The following is a 19,619-nucleotide window of genomic DNA, read 5'->3' as shown; positions in this document are numbered from 1 at the left end:
TACATTGCTTCCCCTAAATTTTCTATGATGGAAGTAATAGGTCCCCCCAAATGACCTTGGCCTTGTGTCTTTCCTGGGATACCCTGTCCCGAAGCCACACCTGCTCTCCCAGGCCTGGTCCTGACCTTCTGCCCCACCCCTCCCGCAGCTCCACTAGGCTTTTGTCTTTCTTCCGTTCCACTCCCTGCCCATGGTTATACCTCCTCTCTAAGGAGACTGGGGAAGATTCTAGGGCCTGTCCCCCAGACCCGTGCTGCTGGACACCATTATGAGACAATGGGTGGGGAAGAGCTGGGCCCGCAGGGACTGTCTGCAAGGCGGAGCCCCTGGCTGCGTCCCTTTGTCCACGCCCCACCCTGGCCTCCTCCAGTCCCAGGGGAGCTTGGTGCTCCGGTGCCAGGGCTATTCCTCCTTCTGCCCACAGGCCCACCCCTCCCCTGTACCTCCCACTTCTCTTCTGTCAGCTCTGTGCTCCCATGTCAGTAGCAGACCCAGAACTGGAGACGGGTGGCTGGGGATGGCAGGGCCCTGGGCCTGGTGCCAGCTCTGTCTCTGTTCTCCCTGCAGGACCCTGACCCGCGCAGGCATCCGGCTGCTCCCACCAGGGATGTGCCAACAGCTGCCCAGGCTCCGAGTCCTGTGAGTGGCTCACAAGCTTCTCCGGCCTTGGCCGTGTGCCCTCACTCCCAGGGACTGGCAAACGCCCCTCCTGTTTCTGTCCCACTTGGTCCCCTCTCTTCCCGGACAGTGGGACAACTTGGGCTGCTCCTGAGGACCTGCCTGGGTAGGCCTCTTGTTCAGGGCACAAGACAAGAGTCTCTGGAGTCAGACCTGGGTTTTCAGCCCAGCTCTGCCACTGATGGGCTATATGAATTTGTACTCACTATTTAAAATGTCTCAGAGCCTCAATTTCCTCATCTACAAACTGTGGATGAATTTGTGTGGGGGTTGAAAAACTATCTGTAAAGCATATACTGGGTGTGCAATGAGTGGCATCATTACTCTAGTTTACATGATAAAATCAGCCCCTTGTGGAAGCAGGGAGGTGTGTAAGTGGACTGTGAAGCCAAGAGGTTGCCCCCCCCCAACTCCAGGGGGGCCTGAGGCTCCTCACCACAGACAAGCACCAAGCTCAAGGTGGGGGGATGGGCACATGGGGCTGGAGCAGTGCTGGGCTGCATGGCTGGGGACAGGGGCTTCAGACCCACCTTTGCTGCTGACTGGCAGTGTGTCCTGCCCTCTCTGAGCCTCACTTTCCTCATCTGCGAAATGGAGGGGCTGAGCCAGGTGATCCCAAGGGCCCAGCTCCTATCCTCCTTGTCAACCCCACATGTGGCGACTGTAGGCATTGTGATGTGGGCTGGCAGTGACCAGCTTGCTCAGAAAAGCCTGTCTGTTCTCTACGGGCTGTCTCGGTGCCCTGAATCCCACTCTCTGCTCCTCCCCTTGTCTCCGTGTCCTGTCAGGTGTCCTTCCCCCAGGACCCTGCCGGCATCCCTCAGGCCTTCATGTGCATGAGGTCACCCTACTGGGAAAATGCCAGGCCCACCCTCTCCGGGGCCTGCAGTGAGGGGTGGGCCTTGGCAGGAAAAAACGCACAGAAGTCTAACTGAAGAGACGGGGCCTGGGTGTGAGGTGTGTCAATAGCCACGTCCCTGCTGGGTCCTCCTAGTCCTCGCTGCTGAGCAGGAAGGCAGGGCTCTAGCTGGAGCTGCTTCTCCTGGCCCCCGGCGTCACCCTGGCCCTGGTCTTTCTCTCTTCCCCAGAGAATTGTCTCACAATCAAATCGAGGAGCTGCCCAGCCTGCACAGATGTCAGAAGCTGGAGGAAATGTGAGTCTGGGGCAGGAGCAGGGCGAGGGCATGCGCACTAACTCCAGCAGGTCTGAGGGCAGCTCTCAGTGCATTCCTGCGAGCTCGCTGAACCCAGAGGTTAGGGCTGGGAGCTTGGCAGAGGCCTGCCAGAGGCCCCTGGGACTCACAAAAATGGACTCAGGAGCTGGCACCCCAAGGAGTCTCAGTGTCTTCTTGGGGGTCAAGGGCACCACGGGAGTGGTGGTGACGAGGGCCAGCAGAGGTCCAGGGCTGCGCCGGGGCTGCCGGGCTGGGCAAGAGAGGCATCAGAGGACTGGAAGTCCCCTGCATTTCAGAGCACACTCTCTCATTTTCCACGTCCCATAAACACACACACACGTGTCTATGTGCAGGCTCCACACTCACACAGAGGAAACCTGGAATCCAGGCCTGACAAGGAAGAAAAAAACACTTAAAAAGCTCTCTAGACTCTGTTTACCCAATTCAGCAGGGCCCCCTGAGCCTCCGGGGCCTGATCCTGGGCAAGGCAACACCTTGTGGGGCCAGGGCAGGGTGGGGGGTGGGGGTCTGTTCTGTTTGTCGAGATGCCAAAGGAAAGAGGGTCTTCAACCTTGCTGAGGCCCAGGGTCCGTCTCCTGTTCTAACAACCGGTCTGCTGCGCTCTGCTTCCTGGCTTGGGCCGGTTCCTTGGACCGTCACAGGCTGGGCAGTGCTCTGCTACTGGACGAGGGTCTGGAGCACCCACGGGGCAAGGTCGCTGGGCTGGAAGCCAGGCCCGGTGGGAGCCCTGGAGACTGACTCCCTTCTGGGTCACAGGGATAGTTTTGTGGCTTTGTCTCCTGACCCACTTACCCAAGGCAACCAGATCCCCTTGTGTTCCCTTTAATTCTGGTGACTTCCGCAGGCTGGACCCTTTCTTCTCATGCCAGGAGAAGTGGGGGGCTCCTCTTTCCTCCGCCCAGTGTGTGGGGAGCGGGGAGCGAAGCTGGGGTCTGCGCCTCTTGGCTCATTCGGCCTCTCTTGCTGCCCCAGCGGCCTCCAGGACAACCGCATCTGGGAAATCGGAGCTGACACCTTCAGCCAGCTGACCTCCCTGCGGGCCCTGTGAGTACCCCACGGCACTCGGGACCTGCCCCCTCCCAGGCATGCTCACACGCCCGGCACGCATGTTGGTGACATGCACATAGACCCCTGCTCCAAGGCCCCACCCCCAGCACACACACAGAAGAGGTGCCTCCCCATCTAGATGGCTTCTCATGCCACTTCTCCAGCTGGCACCTGGGGCCACGAGGCTCTGAGGCCAAGCTGCCACATCCCTTTCTCTTGGGCAACAACCAGCTCGGGGGCCAGGCAGCAGGTACCTTTTGCAAAAGCCCGAGGGCACTGCTCCTGGGTCAGCCCAGACGGGGGTAGGCGAAGGAGGACCCGGGCTGAGAACACCGAGTCCTCCGCGGGTCACCGTCCCTCCTGTCCCACGCTCTGCCCACAGGGACCTGAGCTGGAATGCCATCCACTCCATCCACCCCGAGGCCTTCGCGACCCTGCGCTCCCTGGTCAAGCTGTAAGTGCCACACTGCTCTCTCGTCCTGGATGCCAAGACCCGTCAGGACTGTGGGCTGGCCTGTGGGAGGCAGGAGGGCCTACCCCAGAGTGGGGACACGCAAACATGTTTGACCGCATATCCCAGGGAGGGGACTCCAGCCTAATCAATCATTCTGACAGTCCGTTTGACAGACTGTGGGGCCCGATAAACAGAAAGCCTGCCTCCTGCAAGTTCTGGAACATTGTCTGCTAATGTTCTGGAACATTTTGGCAGCCTCAGCCCACCCTGTGCCCCGCTGCCCCTGCCACCCCTACAACTTCTCTGTGCACCCACAAAGGGGATGTGTGGGACTGGAATGCCTTCACCACATGGGCGGGGGTGGCGGATGGAAGAGCCCGGGTCTCGGAGACCTCTGCCATCCCCTGCGTGAGAGTTACCGTAGGGGGCTGTTGTTCTGCGGGGCGGCAAGGGACCACGGGTCCTTGACACTACGAGGGATGCAAATAGGAGCATATAGTGCTGTCCACGAGCTCCTTATGTCAGAGCTGGAAGGGGCCTCTGATGGCTGCCACACACCGTGGTGTAGGTTGCTCACTGCACAACAGTCCCGCCCAAGGGGGCAGTTGGCTGCCTGACCAAAGGCACGTCCACCCAGACAGGGCCCTTTCTGATTAGCCCCAAGACCCCTTAAAGGCTATCACCAGCCCTGGACTCAGGAAGCATCGAGCCCCAACCCTTACTTCAAAGGTGAGGCCTCCCAGGCCGGAGGAGAGGAGGGGGCGCAGGGCCTCTCTGGGCCCTGGGCAGTAATCTTGGCAAAACTCTCACCTCCGTCTTCCCTTGCCTGTTTACCCCTCTCCTGCCAGATAGGTAGGGTGGATATTTTTATCCCTTCACAAGATGAGGACCTGGAAACTCAGGCAGATGGGTGACTCCTCCTGGTTACACAGGGAGCTGGTGGCAGTGCCGGGCTTCCTGGCTCCCAGACCAGGCTGTTTCCACGGCGCACAGGCTGTCGCTGGGGTGTTTGGTTTGGAGACCTGGCTTCCTGCAGTGTGCCTCCAGCGGAAGACCGTGCATGCATGGCCTCCCCTCTGGCTACAAAGCCAGCCTGCAAACAGAACGGAGGACCGAATCCCTTCCTGTAGCCAGGCCAAGCCCCTGACTCTGGCCTCTGTATCATCGGAAAAGCAGGGGGATGGGGGCAAGCAACAAGAGGCACGTGCCCTGGTGGGTGGACAGGGACCCCTGGGTGGGACTCAGTTCTGGGCACAGGAGCTGTGGCTGAGAGGCTCTTACCTGAGAATTGGGGTGGCTTGGCATTACCTTAGAACAGTTCCTGATGGGTAGCTGGCACCCCGTATTTGATGAATGGATGATTGAATGAATGAGGATGGATGGTGCCTCTAGCGACCCTTGACCATCCGCCTCCCCCAGCATTTAATGCTCTCTTTTTCCCATGCTGATCTCTGTCCTTTGCTCCTCCCCTCTTGCTTCCACCCCAGGCGCGCGGGCCACACCCTGAGCACAGCCCTGCCCCCCAGCTGTCCCACTGACCGCCAATAACCCTGACCATCCACTGTCCTAGGGACCTGACAGACAACCAGCTCACCACCCTGCCCCTGGCTGGCCTCGGGGGCCTGGTGCACCTGAAGCTCAGAGGGAACCTGGCTCTATCCCAGGCCTTCTCCACGGACAGTTTCCCCAGACTGAGGTGAGGGCCTGGCTTTCCCCCACACCTAGATAGGTTTGACCCAGGGGAGAAGCCGCCTCAGCTCGCCCCAAGAAGAAGCTGGGGGCACCACCGCTTAGAGTTTGGCTGAGCTGAAGTGGGAGGGCTCGTGCCCCCCCTTCCTCTGCACGTCCTTTGTAGCGTTTCCCTCTGTCCCAGGTGCCAGCCCAAGGAGACGCCAAGGCAGACAGAAGGGAGAGGACGTGAAGGCCCTGTGGGTCCCCTCGCTCCTTGCCCTGCTCTGTACACCAGGCTGCCTACCCTCACTGGGGCAGCATCGGGGCCCCTGGAATCAGAGCAGAGCCCAGGGCACCGAGGCGTGGAAAACAAGCTGCCTGCCCAGCCAGTCCCTGGTGCTGATGACACCCAGGCCTCCTGCAGGCTACAGCAGGGCAGCCTGTATGGCCCACGCCTTGGCTGCTGCAAACTAGTGAGATGCCTGGAGGCACTGCCGTCACCCTCGGAGGGCACCAAATGCAGCTCTGATGTGCCCAGGGGTGGGGTCAGGACAGGGTGTGGTCTTGCTGAGTGCCAGGGTCGAGTTGCTAGGAGAATATAAATATATAAGAAGAGCTCTGCCCAGGAGGGGAGAAGAGCACCTGAGTGCTGTGTGACCTTGAGTGGGCTGCTCCCCACTCTGAGCCTGCTGAGGAACTCGTGGACAGTGGGCAGAAGGTTTATCTGTCCGTCCCAGTTCTCAAGATGACCGTAGAAGAGACTGGAATATGCTCAGAGTCCTTCAGAGGCGGGAGCCAGGCCACCAGACCCTCACAGAGAAAGCCCAGGAGGCTGCCTGTGCAGCAGTCAGGGCCCTTTGGGTGGGAAGCAGGTGCTGAGGACGGGGCCCTGCCCATTCCTAAGCGGCGCATCTCCTGCCCGCCCTCCCGCAGGATCCTGGAGGTGCCCTATGCCTACCAGTGCTGTGCCTATGGCATCTGTGCCGGCTTCTTCAAGGCCTCTGGGCAGTGGGAGGCTGAGGACTTCCACCTTGAGGAGGAGGAGGCTCCAAAGAGGCCCCTGGGCCTGCTGGCTGGGCAAGCGGAGAACCACTGTGAGTGGCAGGGCCCTGGGCTGGGGGTGGGGTGGGGGTGGGGGGCTGCGGCCAGGAAGGAGGAGAGGAGAGCTGGCAGGGGCTCCAGGGAGGGGTTGCTGGAGACCTGGGGGGAAGCTACTCTGCGCTCTGCCTCTCTGAGGCCACACCCAAGGGTTGCTCGGAGAGCAGATAATGGTGGGGACAACGGCAGCAGTAATGTCTGGGTGTCCGCCCTGGCCGTTCTCAAGGGGCCCCCATGCTGGTCTCCCGTGGGACCCTGCCTCCTGGCTCCCATGCTTCTCTGTGGCTGCCTCGTCACCGCGTGGGCCCTGCAGCCTTAGGGCATTCTTGGGGAAGTCGTCCATTGTCCAATCAACCTGAGCCCAGTAGGAGTGAATTAAATCAATTAAATGAACTCTGCTTCTCGGAAAAATGTCCCCTCACAATATGTCCTCGAGAAGAGGGGCTGTAGCAACAACTGTCGTCTGAGCCATCCTGTCCCTCCAGGCCCCCCCACCCATGAGTCTCCCAGGGAGGCCAAAGCCCTCTGGGCGCATCACAACACGGGCTGTGTGGGGCCAGCATGGCCTCTGCTTCTGGAAAAGTTGGGATGAAAGGAAATCAGGTTGGAGGCAGGCAGCCAAAGGTGTCCTGAGGGATTGTCTACTAACTGGTATCTCATAAAGGACAGAGAGAGGGCTTCCACCCCGACCGCCGCCCATGACACAGAACACACAGAATTAGGAGGGAGAGAAAAGGGCCTCTGATTTTTAAATTTTGTTTCAATATCCAACTCCTTCTCCACATGGAGAAACTAAACAGAAAAATCAAATCTAAACATGTAAGCAAACTGTCTCATGGTGGTGTAGACAGACCTGGGGTTCTAAACCCAACTACGCCGTTCCCCAGCCGGGTTACCTTGAGCAGCTATTTAACCTTACTGAGCCTGCGTTTCCCTGTCTGTAAAATGAGCTCTTTATTACACGTGCTATAGGCTGTTGTGGAGGACCGCGAGGGCCCACAGATGGGGAGCTCCGTCCCACCACCGCTTTGCTAGTGAGAACTGGCGCCTTCTGCCGTCCGTGCACAGGCAGGGTGTAGTCCGGGGCCCAGCCTCTGGGGGCCGGTGCTGGGCAGGCAGTGGGGGTCTGGGAGCCTCCCTCCCGGCTTACCAAACACCCTACCTGGGGAGGGTGGAGGAGCCCAGCAGGGAGGCTGGCTCAGGGCCTGCAGACGGCTGTCCCCGGAGGACATTCCGGATGTCTGCTGCCCACTCCCTCAGGGGCTGGGAGGGGGGATGGAAACTTTCCTTCCTCAAGGTGAAACTTTCCACCAGGCTTAGGTCTTGGAGAACCACAGGGCGCTGGGATTGTGGGCTGCCTGCCGTGGGTAACGGGAGCTAGGGCAGGGCCCCCCACTTCCTGTGGGAGCTAATGAGCCCCGAGGAGGAGTGCCAGGAGCTGCCGCAGCAGCCAGATTCGATTTCCGCCTCGTTTGAAGAGTGGTTACTTAACACCTTGGCTGCGACTTTCCCAGCCTCAGACAGAGTCCACAGGTTACACCCCTTGTGTTTCATTCATGCATTTGGATTTCAAAGAATTGCTGTGCTCCATTCTGGAGAGCAGGGGTGGGCAGGGAATGAAAGGTAGAGAAGGAAGGAAATGCCAGGACTCTGTGGGCACACCTTGGCCTCCTGCCCACCCTGGTGGAGTCAGGGCCAGGGGGAGCGCTGCAGAGCCTTCCTGCCTCATAGGAAAGCTCCCAACTGAAGGCGTTTACCCTTTAAGTGGGGAGGAAGGATCCGCACAGGAAACAAACCGTGTGAGCCTGAAATGCAGACAGGTGCGGCAGAGTCACGTACCCATTACTTGTACGATGGAGGAAGCGCCCACAGGGCACCAAACCTGAAACCTGTACAGGTGCCCATTTTAAGAGAAGCAATTCTCACACATCACTTGGAACCTCAGACACCTTTCCCAGTCTGCCTTGAGAAACTGAAGTCTTATTCTTGAAAAAAAGTATTTCGATGATGAATTGTTGCTGCAAAGGAGAGTTTTGTTTTTATAAGTTATGTTTTAGATTATCCTTTCAGAATTCTTACGGGATTTATGGTGCCCTCAGACATCCATACCCCACCTGTGGAGTTTGCAGGTCATAGTTTAAGAAACATTGCCATAGTGAATAAGAAAATAAAAATTCCATTTGATTCAAACAAGTTAGAGGACTTCTTTAACAGTGGATTTATCTTTCTAATCCTATTTTCTCAGACTGCAGAATCACAGAGCCTAGACTTAGGCTGTTAAAGATGATGCAGTCCTCCTTCTAATGCAGCACAGAAGTGCCCTTTCTCTGATTAGGGACTTTGTGCCTCAGTATCTGCGGTGAGGATATACCCAGCTCATGCATGGGCAAAGCTCCCCCCACCATTCCCCTAACCCCCCAAAAGTCCCCACCTGGGAAAGCGTAGGAGCTAAACATCCAGGCTCTGTGGGCACAGCTGGGTCTGACATCCTCCCTGGTGCTGACTGGGAGACGTGCAACAGGCAGCTTCGCTTCGTGAGACTCAGTTTCCTCAACTGTCAAATGACATCAAGGGACACCTGCCTCAGGAACAGTCGTGAAGGTTAATAAGGCCATGAAGGTAGGGATGCACCAAGTGGGAGCTCAAGGCATCTTAGCCCTTTTTGTTAAGTAAACCTACTAGTTGATTCAGCTCACTGTGTTGAGATGGCTAGACCCTCATTTGCTCCATGGGCACTGGGAGGGCAGAGTCAGGTCTTACTCATCCCCGAGTCCCTCCAGCAAATGCAGGCACTGTGTTCAGCACACGTGTTCCTCCAACCCATCTCTTCACTGGGAAGCTCAAATTGAGGGAACTTGTGTCAGTAAGAACCCAAACTTCTCCATTTAAATAACAATTTGCCTCCTTCTACACCCCATCTGCTGATACCAATTCTGCCCCCTGGGACCAGCATGAAGGAGTGTAATTCCTTTAGGCCTAACAGGCCTCTGGCTCTTTGAGGACAGACATTTATCCCCACTTACTCTTACCTTTCCCAGATAAATGCCCTCAGTTGCTTTGACTGTTTCTGGCACAAATGGCTTCAGCTCACTCACCACCCCCCAGTTCACCTCCTGTGAACACAGCTCATTACTCTGTCTTAAGAACATGTCCTTCTTAATGCATGACATTCACAAGTGGACAGAAAATCACAGTGGAGGGCTGGCCAGTGTGGGAAGCCCTGTGATTGCTTGCTCCACACCAGGTCCTAACGGCTCCCGTGACTAAAGCTGCCAGGGAGAGCATGCAGGAACGCGCTCTCCCAGGAGGAACGAGTCTCAGGTGAAACGTTTGCCACGAAGAATCAGCAATGCAGATAATCCACATGTGGACAATAGAGAGCCGACCAAGTGTTCACACTTAAGGGTAGAAACAGACATGCAGGGCGGCTGCCTGAGTCAGGGGGGACTTCTTACAGGGGTGGCCACTGGGAGAGAGGTGAAGCGTGGCTGCCACCAAGACCAGGGCCCCAAGCTACTTTCCTGTCCCCCCTCTCAGATGACCTGGACCTGGACGAGCTCCAGCTAGGGATGGAGGATGCGAAGCCACAGCCTAGTGTCCAGTGTAGCCCTACTCCAGGTAGGACGGTGCCTCGGGTGGGAGTGGGGTGGGACTGGGGAGGTTGTACGCAACTATTTAGATGAGATGCCAGTTCAGCCTGACATGTTTCCAGCCATGCTTCAGACACTTTCTTTGCCTTATGCCCAGTCTTCTGGGGAAGGATAGCCTCTTCTGGGAATTCCTGGGGAAGGAGCTGGTGTTCTTCCCTCGGGTAGCTGCTTGTGGAGAGGGGCAGTGGGGAAGGTGGTGGAGGTGCGGAGAGGGGAGTCAAAGCACCTTTATAAATCCGCTAGTGGGGGCTCGTACATCCATGAAGAGAGAAGCAGGAAAGACTGTCCTGACCCCGTGTGCAGTGTGGGGTGTGGGGCTACTTCTGAGCACAGCTTTAGTCCAAAAGCCAGAGTGCTACAGCCAGATGGAGCTCTGAAAGGTCGCCTTCTCCTTCCCTCTCTGCTCCATCCCGGGAGGAATAAAATCTCTTTCTTGAAACTTTCTGGGGTAGACAAACGCCACAGTACCCCTGGGTACCTATTTACAGTAATTGCCCTAGAATGCTGAGTCCCAATCCTACCGCTGAGGAAGCCTCCTTGAGAGTATAACCTAAGTCCATCTTGCTATTAAGAAAGAAAGAAAATTCTCTTTTCTCCATGCTGCAATTCAAGCAACATGTTTAGAGTGAAGTCCCTTCTCTTGGGTATAAAATGCTAACAGGCCACCCCCAGAAGGCAGGACAGGAACTGCTCAGAATGAACAGAAGGCAATGAACAGTGTGCTTCTCTATTTCCCCCCACCTCCGTTTCCCAGTTTTCCATCTCTCTTTGCAAAGCTCCGGCCCCCTGGCCTTCTCCGCTTGCCTTCTCCAAGGCCGAAAGGGCTTCCTGACGGGGCCCCACACCTGCAGGGAGGGGTTAACGACTACAGTGCGCCCTCTAGTGCCAGCCCGGGTCAGCGCTATGCAGGCTGGAGGAAGCAGGTGGAACGTTCGGTTCTTTTTTCTGCTCTGGAAACCCACATGCTTCACACGGCCACAGAAATGTCACCTCTGAACACTGATAATCAGCAGTGATGAGGTGAAAGAGTGAGTCCCAAAAGGCAAAGTCCAACTTGAACTTGCTTTTAAAATAGCTTATACAAATGGTCAAATAAATTATGGTTACATCGTAGTGGAGTACTTGCTACACACACAGTGGCTGAAAACATGTTTTGAGGAGGGTAAGGATATGGGAAGATACACACGCATAGTAAAATTTTAACTTAAAAATATACTGTAAAAATATGTGCAGTGAAATCCCAGTTTAGTTTAAAAATCTATATGTATGTATGTATGTATTAAAAAAAAACAATTGGACGGAAACATACCAAAATGATTATTTCTAAGCAGTGCGATTATATGCAATTTTAATTTTATGTTCTGCTTTCCAAATTTTCTATGATTACCATCTATTATTTGGTAATCAGAAAAAATGCTCCCACAAAAGCTTCTCAAATTCCTAAGCTACTGAGCAATACATTACAGAACAGGAATCTGAAGCCAAAAGAAATGAAGAAATAATGTCCAAAGTTACAAGGTGATTTAAAGACAGAACCTGGAGAGAGAAATGGGAAACAGCAGAATCTCACCCATCTAGTGAGAACCAGGTTGGAAAACTGCAGAAGTCATCTCTATTTTTATTTACTTATTATGTTTTGCCTCCAAAACACTGATTGACTCTGTGAATATTAAATGTGGTCTTCCTCCTCATCACAGGGCAAGGCAGTGCCCGGCTGGTACAGTAGCTGGTCAGGGCTTGTCCACAATGGGGTCCTTAGTGGACCACTGGGCACTGACTGGCAAGGCAGAGCCCCTCAGACCTCTGTGCCTCCTCCCCCAGCCATCGCCCCAGTTCTGATGCCCTGCCCACTCCTTTATGCCAGCCTGTCCCTTCCTTTCTTCCAAATGCCGCTCCTGTAGGAGGACTGCTTTGCTCAACATGCCTGAGTTTGCACTGTACTCATCTGCACATTGTGTCTATTATGCATTTCTCTTTCCTGTGTGCGCCGGGTTAGCGTTCACTCCATTTGCAGCTCTTTGGGAGAAGGGCTGTGTATGGTCCCATGGTTTCTCCCCCAGCCCCAACTGGTAGTTCTCAGAGACCAGGTCCTCCTCCCTCAGACTGGGAGTTCTCTGAGGGCAGAGACGTGGTCGGCCTCTAGCCCTATCCCCAGGACCCTGAGTTGAGCAGCCTCTGGCCCCTGGGTAATGCCCGCCCCTCTCTTCCACAGGCCCCTTCAAGCCCTGTGAGCACCTCTTTGAGAGCTGGGGCATCCGCCTGGCTGTGTGGGCCATCGTGCTGCTCTCTGTGCTCTGTAACGGGCTGGTGCTGCTGAGCGTGTTTGCCGGTGGGCCTGGCCCCCTGTCCCCTGTCAAGTTCGTGGTGGGTGCAATTGCAGGGGCCAACACCTTGACTGGCGTTTCCTGTGGCCTCCTAGCCTCGGTGGATGCCTTGACCTACGGCCAGTTCGCGGAGTACGGAGCCCGCTGGGAGGTGGGGCTGGGCTGCCAGGCCACGGGCTTCCTGGCTGTCCTGGGGTCCGAGGCCTCCGTGCTGCTGCTCACCCTGGCTGCGGTGCAGTGCAGTGTCTCCGTCTCCTGCGTCCAGGCCTACAGGAAGGCCCCCTCCCTGGGCAGCGTTCGAGCAGGGGCCCTGGGCTGCCTGACGCTGGCAGGGCTGGCGGCGGCCCTGCCCCTCACCTCAGTGGGAGAATACGGGGCCTCCCCACTCTGCCTGCCCTATGCCCCACCCGAGGGCCGGCCAGCAGCCCTGGGCTTTGCAGTGGCCCTGGTGATGATGAACTCCCTCTGCTTCCTGGTAGTGGCTGGTGCCTACATCAAACTCTACTGTGACCTGCCGAGGGGCGACTTTGAGGCTGTGTGGGACTGTGCCATGGTGAGGCATGTGGCCTGGCTCATCTTCGCCGACGGGCTCCTCTACTGTCCCGTCGCCTTCCTCAGCTTCGCCTCCATGTTGGGCCTCTTCCCTGTCACCCCTGAGGCTGTCAAGTCTGTTCTGCTCGTGGTGCTGCCCCTGCCTGCCTGTCTCAACCCTCTGCTCTACCTGCTCTTCAACCCCCACTTCCGGGATGACCTGCGGCGGCTCTGGCCCTGCACAGGGGCTCCGGGGCCACTGGCCTGTGCTGCTGCTGGCGAGCTGGAGAAGAGCTCCTGTGATTCCACCCAGGCCCTGGTGGCCTTCTCTGATGTGGATCTCATTCTGGAAGCTTCTGAGGCTGGGCGGCCCCCTGGGCTGGAGCCCTATGGCTTCCCCTCAGTGACCCTCATCTCCTGTCAGCAGCCAGGGGGCCCCAGGCTGGAGGGCAGTCATTTTGTAGAGCAGGAAGGAACCCACTTTGGGAACCCACAACCCTCCGTGAATGGAGAACTGCTGCTGAGGGCAGAGGGGGCCACGTCATCAGGCGGGACCTTGTCGCTGGACAGGGGCTTGCAGCCCTCTGGCTCGGCCTTTGCCTCACACTTGTAAATGCGCCTCCCCATTCTTCTCTGCCCGTCCCTTCCTCTCTCCTCCTGCGTGGATGATAGCTGCTTGTAAAATAAACGCAACCGAACTCAACAGTGTGACCCACAGAGGGATGGCCAGTCCCTGGCTCCCTTGGTTTCCTTCCCCGTGACCCCAGCAGTGTGTGCTTCTCGGCCTAGCCTCCCCTTGAACTTCCTCTGGGCCTCTTCCCTGTCATGGTGGAAGCTGTGGGTCAGGAATCTGGAAATCTGTCTGCTGGGGAAGGGAAGTCAGGGAAGACAAGTCAGTGACTGGGGCAGGGGGCTGAGCAGGTCCAGGACCAGGAACGTGGGCAGGGGGACCACAGAGAAAGGCCTGGATGGGGATGACAGAGCCATTTTGGTATGTCCCCCATTCCCCGTGGACTGCATACAAAATGTGTTCTGTGTCTCATAATCTTGAGATACGCCATGCAAAAAGATTCCCTGTTGCAGCACATTTTGGAAGATATTACATGTAATGTCCCTTTCTTGAAGAATCACAGTGCAAATTAGTGTAGTAAAGGCTATGAGAGTTCCCGCAGCAGTAGTCTGTTGAACTCTGTTTAACCCCGTTCTCCCAAATTCTCTGACAACAGGTCTTTGTCTGCTTGTTTGGTTCTCGTGGAATACCTATTAACATCTCAGAATTTAGCACTGCTGTCTCCCAGGGGCCTTATCTCTGTACCTAGTACTACACAGTGACATGACAAGATGCCACCAATCCTTGCGTGCCCTGATTCTAGGAGCTCCACCGGGGCTAAGGTTGAGTCCATCAACCAGAAGGGATTCTGCACGCTCGCCCTTCCCAGCCCTCTCATCCTACCCTGGGAAGGAGGGGGAAGGGCAGCCCGAGTGGGTCCAGCCGTGGCCCCCTCCCTGGGGCAGGGAGAAAGGACCCACAGGTGCTCTCACTTCCTCCCCAAGCCCAACCACCAGGGAAACTCCTGCTCCTGCTAAGAGGGAGGGTTCCTGGGTTGTGGCAGGGCACACACGGGTACATCCAGCTGTCGGGTTTCCCTCTGGCTCTGAGCCACCTCCTGTGGCTCTGTGGTTCTCCATCACATGCCCCTTGCCACCTCCCGCCACAAACCTGCCCTCCTCTCACATCCCAGGCCCCGCCTTCTCGTCCTGTGTGTATTGTATTGCAGGAGGCATTGTAGGAATCTGAGCTCTCAGAGTGCCCCCAGGAGGCAGTGACCCTCCTGCCACCCCCGTCATGACCTTCCCACAGCACGGTTTGCCAAGCGCCTCTGAACGTTTCCAGGGTGTCTCTCCCATCCCCAGTACACGCACTTTTCATCTCAGGAGGAGGAGGAGGCAGCTGGGGCATTCTGCTGACATGAAAAGAGAATCCGAGGCTCAGGAAAGGATACGAATCGTTTCCAAACACTGCAGTGTCAGTCACATCAGGACCGGAGTCTGGGATCCGAGACGGAACAGAGCCGTCCTGCTCCCGACCCCTGCCACGGTCCTCAGCCAGGCTCTAGTTCTTAGCCTGCAGCTTCTCTTCTATCTCCCTGCTGCCCTCAATGCATAGTGGAAATTCTGAAGAGAGTCCACAGGGCTGCCTAGGCTGGGGCAAAGGCATGAGGCAGAGCCCATGAGTGGCACTTGGCACATTTCTCTATCTTGTTTGACCAGCCAAGGTGCCCGGGCTTATGGTCTCTGGAACTCAATGTGCTGACCTTGTAATCCCGAAGAACCTTGGGGTTCTAGCAACCTCCGAGTAGGCACTGATGAAATGATCCATCGGTTATTTGAGAACCCCGGGTCTCCCTGTTCCCCAGGGCTGGTCAAGAGCCTTTAATGGAAGGGGTTTGCTCTTATGGGGACTGAGAACTGGTGACTCTTACAAGGAAAGGAGTTCTCTGAAAGGAGTTGCTGTGAGTTTGGAGAGCCTTGACTTCGGGGAAGCCACTCAGCCCTTCCTCGCAGCCACCCTGCTCCCCATGTAGTCATCGTGGGCCCTGATCCAGTGTGGAGTGGAACGTGTTAGAGGTTCAGAGTCACAGGAACTGCCCCCCGCAGCCTCTTCCAGGAAAGAGGGCCTGTGTGTCTTGGCTGCAAGCTCGAGGGGGGCACTGCTGTTATCTTATCGTTTACTCCTGAAGATCCAGACATCTGCCAAGACTGGCCCTCCAGTCAGAGGAGAGGAATGGGGGGAGTGTGGAGGTATCTGTCGTGAACTATTTTCATTATTTAAAAAGCCTAGAAGATGCACATTTACCCAAAATAAGGTGGTGGAGCCGTTTGTTTTTGACTTTCTAGCAAGTCAGGATGTTACTCCTACGGGTATCTCCCTTAGGATCAGTATGTCATGAAGATTTTGTATGTTTTTAATGAAACACAAAATCAAAACCTAAATAATTCAGGGCAGGTAAATGCATTCTGCTTGGCTGACAACACCTTCCTAGATGGTGTCTGCGGGGCAGAATCGTCCAAAGGGCCATGGTGGGGGAAGCAGGAGAAACTGCTGACCTGGGACGTGCCCTCCTGACCTCCGTGCACTGAACCTGGGCAAACGGTGCCGACCACGATCTCCTCTCAGACCGACCGTGGAGAATCCCATACAGCAGACTTCGGTTTTTAAAGCACCAAAAGGAAAGCGCCTCAATTCAGTGCCGAGGCTAACAGAGCCTCTGGCTGCACCTTCTCTTTGCCTTTCTCCCCCCACCTCTAGCTTTCCCCCTTCCTTCCCACTTTCCTTTTCCAGGAAGAATAAAAGGTTTACGGATTGAGGGAGGAGAAGGAGGGCGAAGTGGCAGCAAGCAGTAGGCCCGGGTGAGTGAAGGCGATGGGAGGTACCCAGACCCTTGGTCCTCTCTGCACCCTGTCCTCCAGTGACCTCTGCTCTGGTGTAGCAAGTTCACCTATCCACCACCCCCTGTATCACTTCTGGGTTCCAGTCCCATTCCCTCTCCAGCTGTGCAAAGTGTAAGAATTGTTGAGATGTAAATATTTGGATTCTTTTGTATAATAAAGCACCAGTGAAGTATGGTGTGTCCCTCCACTCCTTGCGGCTGCCTCTGATGGAGCTGTGGGGTGCGGCCGGGGCTGGGGCTGCTGTAGAGAGGGGTGATCAGTGTCAGGGCTCCTCCTTAACCCGTCCTGTGAGCTCTGGGGCATCTGGGACACAGCCAAGGTGGCCCGGTGTGGCAGTTCAGAGGCATCAGAGGCGGTGCCTCTCACCCGTGTGGCAGCGCTCTTTGTATGCTTTAGAGAATGACCTAAAGGAAGCAGGGGACACGTTGGGCTTCCTGTTACTCAGACCCAAGCCTATTCCTGGGGGCTCCTGATACTGTGAATACCAGAGAATCTGCTTTCGTCTCCTTGGGTGACTTCCCCGGTCCACTCTCTGCCTTGGAAATCTCCCCCAAGCCTTGCTTTGGGGTGGGATGTCCCCCGAGACCACCAGTGTACCCCATCTCAAGGAAGGGAGAGGCTAGGTTCAACAAGCACCTGCCATCATGGGGGTGAGATGTAGCCCCAGAATCGTATCAGGGCCTTCCTGGCCTGGTAAGTAACTGACTCCCTTCTGAGAGAGACGTGGTGTCTTGAGGAGCACCGTCCTCCGCTCTTACTGAAGACAGAATTCCAACTCATCCACCCTTCTGGCCCAAAGGCAGGGATGGCTGTCCAGCCATCCTTGCTAGGCTGGGTTGAGACAAAGAGACACGGGGGCCAAGTGAAGTGAGGGGGTGTTAAGAGAGCATATGTGCAACAGTAGGGTCTCAGCAAATCTAAGACCAGAAAGAGCAGTGGGGCTGCGCCCTAGGGTGTCTGGGGCCCAGGGCCACCCTGGACGTGGGCCAGCTTGCATCTCACTGACGGGAGTCTGCTTAGTCAGCTTGGAGCCCACCACAGGCGGCCCGTTCTGAGATGTATCTGCTTCCTTACCACAGTCAATTGCTCCTCCCCATCCCCTTTTATTTAAAAACTTTTAATAAATTAAACCTTTGAGTAATATATTCACATGGTTCAAACAACATACCTCTTTTGAAGAGCGTCTCCTCTGCCTTTATTTGCCCCCTTCCCGAACCCTCACTGGTCGCCACTAGTCTTAGTTTCTTATACACAGACCCTTCCGGAGTTTCTTCCTGCATGTACAAACAAAATGCACGTATGTTCTTATTTTTCCTTTCTACCTAAAAGGTAGCCTACCACAGTTCTATTTTTTTCACCTACCCAAAATAGCTCAGAGATCTTTCCACTGACACAGAATGCTTTTGCCGTATTTTTTAACAGGAGCTTATGTCTCATTATAAGATGTGTCATAGACTTGCTCCCCCTTTTATGGACACTTGGGTGGCTTCATCTCTTGCTCTTACAGACGCTACAGGTAGCGCGGGATATGTGTCCTTAAACGCACGTGAGCACATCTGTAAGATAAACTCCCAGACGTGGGGGTGCTGGGTGGAAGGAGTTGTGGGGTTTGGTCCCCCAGCCTACGGGCCGCGCGCCGGCGCCGGGCGGGGAGCTGCCTGGGGCGCTGCGCACCGCGCCGGCCCCGCTGAAGCGCGAACGCGAATCGCACGTGGCGAGCTTGCTCCGGCTGCGGCCGCTGCTCGCTGCTGTGCGCGGCGCCCCTCCACGCCCCGGCCGCCCCTACCGGCCCCTGCGGACAGCCGCACCCGGGCGCCGCCCTCCCGTTCCCGATCCCGGCGGCGGGCGAAGATTCCCAGTCTATCCGCACGTTTACGCGGCATCGGGCCGCCTGCGTCGCCAGTGCGCTCAGCGCTCCGCAGCCCCGGACGTGCAGACCCCTAGCAGCTGGATCCGGGCCTGGTGGGCTATTAGGCTAGGATTGTGCCATCGATGTGTGAGCCTCTAATGCGGAGTGGCTGAAAAAGAATAATCTAAGTGCTTTGTATGTTTTCTTCAGGTGTCTAGAGATCTAGATCTAAGATCTATAGAAAAGATGTCTTGCCCCTTTTGACTCACAGTCTGTTTATTCCTAGCTTCTTGTGCCTCCTTGTGATCCCTGTTCTTCCTCAAGGCCTCTGTGCATCCTTTCCACTTCATTCCTGGGCTAACTGCCTCGTTTTCTCGTGGTATTCCTCAGGGTAATGCCCTGAAAGATTGCGGGAGAATCTGACTAGCCAAGCTTCTTTTCCCCCCTAGGCCAACTCACGAGTCAGTGGTCAGCTGATGGGTTGACCGCTTGACTCATAGGCCAGGTACCTGTCCTGGTCCACTAAATAGCAGTGTATGAATGGGTGTGTTTGTGTGGGTCTACTGGACAAAATACAGTTGATGAGGGATGCCCCTTGAGCAAGGGCTGTGGGTTCCTGCTCTCAGAATGGACAGTGGCAGGGCAGGAAAGTTCCACAAGACGGGGGACCACGTTGGTCTCATTCACTGTTGTCTCCTCAATCCTTTTCACAGGGCGTGGCACAAAGAAGGTGCTCGATTAAGTTCTGTTGGGAAAAAAAAATAAGAAATTAACATATCAAAATAGGTCCAGAGAGATTCTGTTTCCCAACCTAAAGGGGCCATCTGGCCAGGAGATGCGAATAACACAGAGCAGCAGATGGCTTCCTGTCTGAACTAAACCATTTACGTCCCTGAGGACTGCCAGGCTGACGTAGTTCCCCAGGTCTAAGTCATGCCCTTTGGGCAGGGCCTTTCTAAGAAAGCAGAGTGGGCAGATAGGTCTAGGGTGAGGTGTGCAGAGCCGTTAGTTCCCTGTGTTTCTTCTCTATAATGCTACTGCAGTAGTACAGTGGTTGAAATTCCACCACCATCCTTCCTTATTCCTTCAGATGAGGCCCTTTGTGTCGGGCACCTGTTGCTTTTAGTCAGCCCAGGGACCGCTTCCCTTCCGGCAGTAACATCAGTCTGGCTTTCCTGCAGGCAGCTCTCCCCACTGCTCTCCAGTGCGTGCGGTGCAGGGCGGTTGACTCCGCTCCAGGTTCCAGAGGTGGGATGTGACCCAGGCCTCTCAGCTCCCTCCCTTCCCAGCTTCAGTGACTGGTCCAAGGCTGGGCTCATAGCTCGAGTCCTCCTAATGACATGGCTGCAAGTATGCTTGGACTTCTCAGTTTGTGAAACAATGACTTTTGTTGGCTCAAGAGAGATTGTTGGAGTTCTGTCACTTGCTGAGGAGGCTTCTGGAACAACCCCCTCTGCTACCCCCGCACCCCTGGCCCAGGAGTGAACCCACTGACCCCTCATCAGCCATTAGGGCAAAGAGGGCAGTTGTTGATGGGACCTTAGACAGGCGAGGAGGATCGCGTGGATAGGTAAGGTGGGGTTAGTGGTCCCGGGTGGGAGGCCAAGGGCAAGAGAATGCTGGAGCAAGGGAGAGAATGAACGGAAAGGGAGGCTGAGAAGACAACTG

General features: G+C 56.0%; 1 protein-coding gene across 1 annotated transcript in view; it reads left to right on the top strand.

Annotated features, from left to right (window-relative positions):
* LGR6 (leucine rich repeat containing G protein-coupled receptor 6) overlaps window positions 1-13,352 on the top strand; it is a 106,697-nt gene extending 93,345 nt beyond the window's left edge. Inside the window, exons 11-18 of the mRNA XM_036909549.2 lie at window positions 568-639; window positions 1,767-1,832; window positions 2,847-2,918; window positions 3,304-3,375; window positions 4,946-5,071; window positions 5,980-6,140; window positions 9,682-9,762; window positions 12,007-13,352. Coding sequence (XP_036765444.2) covers window positions 568-639; window positions 1,767-1,832; window positions 2,847-2,918; window positions 3,304-3,375; window positions 4,946-5,071; window positions 5,980-6,140; window positions 9,682-9,762; window positions 12,007-13,262 — 1,906 coding nt within the window. The 3' untranslated portion in view covers window positions 13,263-13,352. The remainder of the gene's footprint in view (window positions 1-567; window positions 640-1,766; window positions 1,833-2,846; window positions 2,919-3,303; window positions 3,376-4,945; window positions 5,072-5,979; window positions 6,141-9,681; window positions 9,763-12,006) is intronic.
* Window positions 13,353-19,619: the final 6,267 nt, after the last annotated feature.

This window comes from Manis pentadactyla, chromosome 9, assembly GCF_030020395.1.
Source record: "Manis pentadactyla isolate mManPen7 chromosome 9, mManPen7.hap1, whole genome shotgun sequence".
Classification (NCBI taxonomy): domain Eukaryota; kingdom Metazoa; phylum Chordata; class Mammalia; order Pholidota; family Manidae; genus Manis; species Manis pentadactyla.
Note: the sequence above shows the minus strand (reverse complement) of the source record. Positions and strands in the feature narration are given on the sequence as shown.